The 8,700-nt window shown below is 52.9% G+C and overlaps 1 protein-coding gene across 1 annotated transcript in view; it reads right to left on the bottom strand.

Annotated features, from left to right (window-relative positions):
* Positions 1-264: 264 nt before the first annotated feature.
* Plxnb3 (plexin B3) overlaps positions 265-8,700 on the bottom strand; it is a 14,701-nt gene continuing 6,265 nt past the window's right edge. Inside the window, exons 12-35 of the mRNA XM_028785324.1 lie at positions 8,380-8,473; positions 8,125-8,294; positions 7,730-7,881; positions 7,393-7,498; positions 6,631-6,761; positions 6,226-6,402; positions 5,928-6,123; positions 5,570-5,809; positions 5,298-5,459; positions 5,078-5,229; positions 4,869-4,969; positions 4,567-4,790; positions 4,235-4,413; positions 4,009-4,075; positions 3,292-3,619; positions 3,062-3,165; positions 2,883-2,979; positions 2,335-2,513; positions 2,032-2,192; positions 1,527-1,674; positions 1,298-1,362; positions 1,155-1,230; positions 954-1,028; positions 265-620 (exon numbers count right to left, since the gene is read on the bottom strand). Coding sequence (XP_028641157.1) covers positions 516-620; positions 954-1,028; positions 1,155-1,230; positions 1,298-1,362; positions 1,527-1,674; positions 2,032-2,192; positions 2,335-2,513; positions 2,883-2,979; positions 3,062-3,165; positions 3,292-3,619; positions 4,009-4,075; positions 4,235-4,413; positions 4,567-4,790; positions 4,869-4,969; positions 5,078-5,229; positions 5,298-5,459; positions 5,570-5,809; positions 5,928-6,123; positions 6,226-6,402; positions 6,631-6,761; positions 7,393-7,498; positions 7,730-7,881; positions 8,125-8,294; positions 8,380-8,473 — 3,489 coding nt within the window. The 3' untranslated portion in view covers positions 265-515. The remainder of the gene's footprint in view (positions 621-953; positions 1,029-1,154; positions 1,231-1,297; positions 1,363-1,526; positions 1,675-2,031; positions 2,193-2,334; positions 2,514-2,882; positions 2,980-3,061; positions 3,166-3,291; positions 3,620-4,008; positions 4,076-4,234; positions 4,414-4,566; positions 4,791-4,868; positions 4,970-5,077; positions 5,230-5,297; positions 5,460-5,569; positions 5,810-5,927; positions 6,124-6,225; positions 6,403-6,630; positions 6,762-7,392; positions 7,499-7,729; positions 7,882-8,124; positions 8,295-8,379; positions 8,474-8,700) is intronic.

Below are 8,700 nucleotides of genomic sequence, written 5' to 3' on the forward strand. Positions count from 1 at the left end.
TATCTCTTCTTTCTCCAAGGGTGCCAGATTGGACCACTGAGCTAAGGGCAAAGATGTATAGAAGAAATGCTTGTAGAGAAGCCCTGTGCAGAACCTGGGCATGTCTGGGGAGTGAACCATGGTATTGGAAGAAGTGGCATCCTTGAGCTAGAAGGTAGGGATGCAGATGGTTCCCTTATAATCCCATGTGTGCCTCTCACCTCAGCTCCAGGTAATACTAAGAGCTGACACTTGACAGGGAAAGGCAGGGGCAGCAGATTGAGATTGTTTTTAACAAGATGTGTTTCTACTTTATTTCCAGATGTGATTTTCCAGCAAGCAAATAAATACAGTGGGAAAGAGGGTAGGGATCATTATAAGTTAGAATCAAGCAGATGGGGGAGTAGGCACTCTAGATAGCCTTGCTGACCCCCTTTTCAGTAACTGCTTAGATAGGGTCATATGGCACTTTGGTGGTTGATCCTGTTCACTGTTATATAAGTTAGCAGGTCTCAGGTAATCACTGTGGCCCTAGTTCACAGGTCAGTCACTTTGTACTCCACCAAGGCAGCGACTTGCTGCAGGCGGCAAGCCAGCTGCATCTTCTGGGCCACAGGGTCCTCCTCCAGGGCACTGATAATCTGTCAGAACAGCAGAGTGTACCTGCTTGAAATCCCACCCCTTTGCCCATCAGCTGAGGGCCATCAGTCCTTTTTCCATCTCAACAAGGGCCTGGGGCAATAGAGTAGGGGTTCTGCTCTAGGCCTGTCCAGGGAGGCCTAGGTGAAAACCAAAACCATTTCCCAACCTGGACTCTTTCAGCACAAGATGGCTCCCATTCTTTCTTCCCTCTATCTGGATTGGGCCACCCCAACTATCCCCCCAACACTGTCAGGAAGGTTCTGTGAGCCATTGTCTTGGATACACCTCTTCCAAGTGCCTGCCCTCTCCCCTCAAGTGTGTTCTGGCCTCACCTGGTCATAATACCTGTGGATGTGGTTGTAAAGTTCTCGAAGAGCCTCCAGACAGTGGGGAGCAGAGGTATAATTCTATGGGTAGCATGTTGGACAGTGAGTCCCTTATCCTAGACTTTAAGACCCAAGGCTCTCCACTTCTGCTAGCCAGTTACTTTCCCCCTAAATGTGGAGGACTGGGTCCTTTGGGCCATGTCTCACCCCAGAAAGTTCAGCCAGAGCTGAGTTCATCTCTTGATAGCTTGCTGGAGAGCTCTGGCGAATGTCGGAATAGTACCTGGAAAAATCAACAGGGTTAGGGACCTGCATCTCTGATCCCCAACCCCAAAGTCTCTGATACTTACTTCTCCACCATCTCCTTGTAGCGAGGGATCTCCCGGGCGTAGAGCAGTTTGTTCACTGGGGAATCCTACTCCAGGTAGAGGAGGTGAGAAGTATAAACAGGGAGGTAGCAGAACCATATACGCTACCATCTCCTACCTTCATGATGCCATCCCTCTCAGCACCCAGGCTCTGCACTGGGTTTCCCCACAACTCTTCTATTTGCCTCTGGTGTCCTGCTTCTGCCCTCACCCGGCCCACTTTATGCTCCGAGACCATGCAGGAATCGATGAAGGTCTGTGCAATGACAGCCAAGATGGCATCCTCGTTGTCTGACACTCGTACATCAAAGATGAGCTGTGGATTCTTCAAGGCATTCACCCAGAATCGCAGCAGTAGGCTAAAGGCACAGGTCCAGGTGTGGGGATGAGGCCTGACCTGCCATTGTGACCTCTTTCCCTTGTATTCCAGCTCCCCACTCCTCCACATGGATGTCTGTCCTCGAGCTGGGGGACCTAGGCAGCAGTGAACTCAGGCTTTGTTTTCCATGGGAAGTTATCCTCATGGCCCAAGTGATCTGAACCTGGACCCTCTTATTACTAGTCTAGGCTGTAGAGTGAGAGCAGAAACTCAGGGTGGTACTATAAAGTCTGGGTTCCTAGCCTGGACCTGCTACTCTGTCATAATGACCTTGTCCCTCTGAAATTCAGTAGACCACCCACACAGTGGGAAGGAGAGAGGTCAACAGAAAAGGTACCTATTTGTCTTCCAAATGTGCAGGGTCTCTGGATCTTCAATGCCATGTTTCTCTGCCAACTCATCCAGGAAGTCAAATAGGTACTTAACAGCAATAGGCACAGGCCGATTCATGCTAAGAATGGCCTGGAAGGTGTCATCCACAAACTTCTGCAGGGTTCCCTGTAGGTGGGTTATGAGGACCATGTGAAGACAAGATGAAAAGGGGGCTACCCCTTGCCTCATCAGAACCACTTCCCAAGCTCAGTCACAATTCCTTGACAACCCTGCTCCATTGCCTGCTGACTACTCTGGCCACACCAACCTTCATTGAAAGTAAGCGAGTAAGATAGATTTCAGGAATGGCTTTGGCTCGTGCCTGTTCTCGTTCTCGTTCCCTGAGGCTGCTGCGCCGCACTTTGGCCCCTTCTGTCTCCTCAGTGGCCTTTACCAGATGCCAGAGCCGAACTCCACCTTCTTCACCATCTTCCAGCATGGGAGTGTCTAAGAGCACAGAAGCTTAACCTCTGTCTTGTGCTCCTGCCCTCAACATGCGACCAAAGATACACAGCCCACACTTTACTTAGAATGGAGTAAGGAAAGAGGAAAGAGGGAGAAGGTAGGGAACAAGAGAGAGATGGCTCAGGAACTTGCTCAGCCTAATACTCCATGTTTCCAGAACTTCCGAATCTTGGTTCAGCCTGGAGATTGGCTATCCCACTGGCAAGGAGGGGTAGAGAACCTAGATGAGGCAGATAGACTGGCCAGGACTTCTGCTGGCCCTGTCTGGGGCTCTAGTGAATCTAACCCTAGGCTACCTGAGAAGTGCTTGGGGCTCCTGGCAGATAGAAATATCTGGACTAAGGGACTCACTCTCTCCAGAAGGGCAGCCAGTCTGGCCCAGACTCTGGGAGACAGTGCCACCATTGTGCAGCTGAGGAATGAGTACCACTGTTGCTCCATCTGGGACCTGAAGGTAGGGAATGATCACAGATTGATCCTAGAGGCAGCCCCTAGCCCATCCACCTTGTCCTGTTGCCACCCACTAGTACCTTGTAGTGTTGTAGGGTGTTGAGTCTCTTCCAGTGGTTTTGAGTCACAGAGGTCAAGTCCTCATCTGACAGGGTTAGATGACCAGCTAGGCCTGAGCGCCACTCTGGAGGGACCCAGAGAAGCCCATAAGCACACAGCCTACTTTCTGAGTTCCTCATTAGCAGTAGCTGAACATCTACAGGTGTGGGAGGAGCAGTGCGTGAGCAGGGAGTAAGGCTGGCTTTCTTACCAAGGTCTAGGGAGTACACTGAAGGCCTCTGGGAGAAGGGGGTTCCCTTGTAGATTTGATCCAACACCTTCTCCTTGACTTGGGTGATGGTGTCTGTATCAAGCACCCGGGCTGGCACTCGATGCACTTCACTGTTTCCTGCTGCCCCACCAGCCCCTGGTCCCACCAGTGCCATCAGGGTTAGGGGCTGGAACTCCACATCCTCTCGTAGTAGGTGGCTATCATTCAGAGTTCGTTTTGCCTTGCCTGTCACAGCATCCACAGGGCCCTTGTCCACCTGGTACTTGATGGCTCGGAAGAGCATGTACAGTGGCTCGCCAGCCACTTCCTACAACCAGTAAGATGGCCAGCCATTGGCCACAAGACTAGTGGATCCAGCAAGGTCCAGTACAGAGCATGATGGGACTGGGAGGGGCATCTAGCAGCCTATAGCAAGGATGAGCAAAGGCCAGCCAGCTATCACAGGCCTCTGGGCTGAGCCCCAAGCCCTTTTTGTTCCTGCTTAACAGTCAGCTGGAGAAGGGGCACAATACCTTCCTTTTCCAGCACTCTCTTGTCTTGAACTTCTCATAGATCCATTGAACAAAGAAAAGGATCTCATGACCTTCATTTGATGACCCACCCTATGTCTTAGCTAGGGGTCCTGGGGTGATTTGGATATCAGTTATGGGACCACAACCAGGCAGAAGCTCCTAAATGCTGGACAGTGTTCCTCACCTTCAAGAAGGTGTAGAGACAGATAGATAGCCAGTTGGTGAGCAGCTTCTCTACCATGGTCTCTGTCCTGTATGGAAGAAGCCCCAAGGCCCTGGTGAGTTTAGTCCTCAAATCTTCTCTGGAGTTCCTAGCTCCTGACCTCAGGGCCTGATCCCACACCACCTGTATTGGCAATGGGTCAGACATAAGCCCCTGCCTCTGCCCCCACATTCAGGTCAAGGCCAACCTGCGTAACATGAGCTTGGGGTTCTTGTGTACATAATGGGCTGCTAGGTCACCAAGCAGAGTTCTCATGATGTCAGTCAAATACTCAAGCTTGCTGTGCAGAGCCAGAGAAAGTAGTGAAGCCACGTGGCAGCGGTCCCTCTGGGAGAAGCTTGGCTGTTCCTCTAAGGTGTGGATGAGCTAGACAGGGAATTGGTAGTCATTCTCCAAAGCACCACATTCTCCCTTTTTCTGTGGCCATGTCTCTACCTGGGTCTGGCCAGTCCCCACCTCCCTACCAGCTTGGACTCTCAGGACTGCCCTGCCTGTCCCCACCATCCATGTGGCTCTCACTGTGAGAAGGAAGAGCTTGCTGTTGAGCAAATTGGAGAGTTGTGTGAGACCCTGGCACACGATGACACTGTGACCCTCTTCCCCAGGCCCCTCGAGCCCTGGCTGCAGTGGGCAGCCAACATGGCCGGGGAAGAAGGCACGCTCAGCATATGTTCGGTAATCCAGGAAGGGAATCCCACTGGCCTCTAGGTCACTGGTGAGGTCTGTCATCTCAGTCATCAGGTCTGCAGGTCAGAACCCATCAAGATGTAGTTTTAGGCCTGGTAGATGCCCTGTCCTCCCACCTGTATCCACACACACACCTGTGAACTCCTTGCGGCACTGGTCACCCACACCAGTCTCCAGGTTCTCCAACTGCACCAGCACCTTCTGATAGTCTCGCAAGGCCTGCTTGCTCTTGTGCCTGGAGCAAGAGGCCAGGCATAGCCACAGGCCCAGACCAGGATGGCCACTGGCCTAGGGCCTGCCATGGGAAATTTGTCCATATGTGCTGACAAGGGGGCATCCTCACCTGTACATGAGGGTGAGGAGGAACACTGCAGCAATCAGCACAGCAGCACCCATGCCCAGGCCCATTTGGGCCTCCATAGGAAAGGTGGACATCATGAACTCTGCTTCATACTGGACAGGGCCTAGAGCCAGGCGCACGTTGCCCATCTGCACCTGGGGGAGCAGGGCTCCTGAGCATGGACCTGCAGCACACAGCCCATCCACCAGGGCCGCATACTCACCACAAACTGTGGCAGGATGCCTGAACCATTGGTGGGCTGAGGGGCTTGCTGTGGTGGCTCACAGTACAAATGAGTAAGCGTGAGTGTCTTCACCAGGCACTTTCCATCTCCAATATGCACCTGCACCTCCTCCTTGCTGATCCCCAGATTGAGGCCCTCACCCTGGGACACATAGCAGGAGCCTGAGCCTGTGGGACCCCTCTCCCTGACCCCATACCATCCTCCTCAGGATTGTGAGTGCCCAGGCAGTGCCTGGCTGGTGGTACACTTACCTCCACATCCAGGACATGGCCTGGCTTGAGGCGGTAGGGGTGAGTAATACCCTCATGACTGAGTGGAGCCAGGCGAGGGTTAGGCTGGTATAGGAATCCCTGGCCCCCACTAGCACTGGCAAAGTCTACTTGCATGTTGTCTAGGGCAAAGAAGACTCGTTTTGGGAGGGCCCCATCTGGCACCGCTGGACTGTGGCACAGGAGGAGGCTGGATGAGTTTACAGAGCAGAGGGTGGAGCACTGGGGGGGGGGCATAGGGATACAGATCAGTAAGTGGTCTTGGTGACCTCCCCTGTCCCCTCACTAAGCATTCCCTGTGGATGGCACCATTCTCTGCTAGAGGTGGTAGGAGACTCACCTGTAGCAAGCCACTCTCAAGATGGATACAAGCCTGAGGGTCTGTAGCAGGGGCACCACAGCTCCTTCTTGGGTTCACATCCTGGGCCTGAGCCTTTAAAGCCTTCACTTTGGGCTCATCTTCCAGCCACACAGACAGCAAGGGCTGCCACACAACATCTAAGCCTGTACCCCTGACTCGAATCACTCGTCCACCTCTGTACCAGGTTTGAAGTCAAAAGAGTTAAGAGGATCTTGGGTAGTTCATCCCTAGTACCCCATCTTTCAAGTGGTTTGCTGTGGGTTGGCTAAGAACTCACCCCCGGAAGCTGACACTAGGCTCTGCTTCTACCAGTTGGGGGTTGGCAGTATATCGAAAAGGGGTGGTGAGCAGTTTGCGTTCAACATGGCCAAAGACTACAAGGACCACTGCTTCACCTGGCTCCATCTGGGGCATGGTGTGGCATATGATGGCTTCAGGACACACAGGCTCCTGGCTGCAGAAGAGGGGATATGTTCTCACTTTGGGCTTGGCCCTAGTGAGAGGTCCAGTTCTCCAGAAAGAGGCCCACTTGCTTCCCTCAGCAGGAGGAGAGGTTACTAGGGATAGGCATGGTACCACTTCTCTAAGAATTTCAAGCCTTGAATCCGCTGCCCTATTGTATAAGAGGGTCCTCCAGTTGAGTGGCCAGGCCTGGAACAGTTGAGCTGGGTTGGATACTCACATAGGGCAAGGTTGGTCACCCACAAAGGCACTGATGTTGCCTCCTGTCTGGAGATACTGGCCATGGATGGTGAGCTGGGTGCCCCCTGCCTGGGGCCCCCACTGCGGATTTAGGCTCAGCAGGACAGGGTCCTAGGAAACAGGGTAGGCTAGAGTAGACACAGGGCCCATCCTCAAGGCCCTCCAGCATTGAGGTACAGGCCCACTCATTGGTCTCTAGAGTCAGGGGCCTCAGTCAACTGCATCTTCCTTCATGAAGGGCATGCGTTTCTAAAGTTTAACATAGGTTAGTTTGCCTCCTTGCTATCACCTTCTCCCTCTTGAGCAGTTTATACCTGGGGCCTCCCAAACTCTAAGCTCTAGGGTCCAGTCACCAACTTGGGACACTGTAGCAGAATTTGTCCTAACCCACCTCTGTCTCCTACTTTCACCCTGGGCTTTCCACTCCAGAGTGGTCTATATGCCCAGGGCTCAGGCTAGCATCTGAGGATATCCCTGCTTTCTCCTCATCCCTTACCAGGGTTGCAACAAGTTGTGTGTGTTCTTCTACCTGGCTGTCTGCTGTTCATGTTTCTGCACTGCCTGCCTGCCTTCTGGATAGCTGCCAGTGACAGTGTTCTTGTCATCACAACACTGACCTCAGCCTTCTCTCCATTGAAATCATGTGGCTTACTTCTTAGACACAGCAGCAGTGCTTCCTGCTCCTCTCTGGATCCAGACATCGTTATATACTCTTCCTTCCCACCTTAGGGGAGTTACTGACCTGGTAGGTGAAGTGCTGGGTTGAGATGCCAGGAGGACGATTCTTAATGGCCACTTGGACTGGCCCAGCAGTGCCATTGGGAGCAGGAGATGTCACACATACAATCCTAGTGAATCAAAGTGTGGTAGCTACTCAAGCCCTGGGGGAACCTAGAGCAGCCTGCCAGGGGCTGCCTGTAGCCTGTTCCTCCTCTGCTGCCTCTTTCTGTTTTGTGTTCTGACCCAGGGCCTCACATTTTTTTTTTGGCTGAAAGCGTTTACTCTTTCTGGGTGACCAGTTTCTGAAGGCCTACTCTGGATAGCATCCCTCTCCTCTCCAGCCTGCTGAGGAACCTCACCGTGCAGAGATGCGGTAGAGAGAAGGGTCGGGGTTGCAGGGCTGGCCGGCCACAGTCACAGCATTTTGCACATCATTAAAGGCCTGGCCCAGGTTGGAACCCAGGATGGTGATGGCCAAGCCACCTTCTGGGGGACCAGTCAGAGGTTCAATCTGTAGCAAAGAAGAATGGCAGATAGGATTCTCCAAACCCACATCCCACTCTACAGTAGTGGTACCCAGTCAGCCAACTACTGGAAAATGTCTAGACCAAATTACTAGGGATTGGGAATCTGAAGCAAGTGGCTTGACATGGGGGAGTATCAGACAGTGAAGGTAACATGGGGAAGTATCAAACAGTGGAGACAAGGACCTTGGGGAGGGGGGAAGCTAGAGTCTACAGGGGCAGAGCCTCACCATATCAATGCTGGGTATAGGGCATAGCTGTTCCACAGCACCTGATGGGCACAGTGGCCCATAGCGGCAGGCAGGCTGGCCATCACCACACCACAAACAGTTCAGGCTCCTATTGGCTGCCTGGCAGTGGCTACAGTCAGGGTGACCCATGGCACAGTCATATAGAGTCACTATGGAAGGTGGAACAGCATGCTGAGCCACTGCTCATGAACTGCACATCTTGCCCCCTACCTGCCTTGTTACCTCGGGTCTCACCATGAAGATCACCAGCATTGTCCAGCCGCTGGATCTCACCTCTGGTTACATATATGGGCACTGGGAGCTCCCACTGAGACATAGAGGGGTGGAACTGCGGGCAGAGGACAGGGGTCAGGCTTGACCCCTTACTTGGGATACCTTTGCCCCCTGCTTCCTTAGAATGGGTGTGATAGTCTTTTGTATCTCTAAACAGAGGGACAGAGGCTGCAGGCACACTTCTCTTGACATAGGGTGGGCTTTTGTAACTAATGGTAAGAGGAAGAGGGACTGGGCAGAGCTCTCTCTCTCTCTCTCTCTCTCTCTCTCTCTCTCTCTCTC

Source organism: Grammomys surdaster, unplaced genomic scaffold (assembly GCF_004785775.1).
Source record: "Grammomys surdaster isolate TR1022 unplaced genomic scaffold, NIH_TR_1.0 125179, whole genome shotgun sequence".
Lineage (NCBI taxonomy): Eukaryota > Metazoa > Chordata > Mammalia > Rodentia > Muridae > Grammomys > Grammomys surdaster.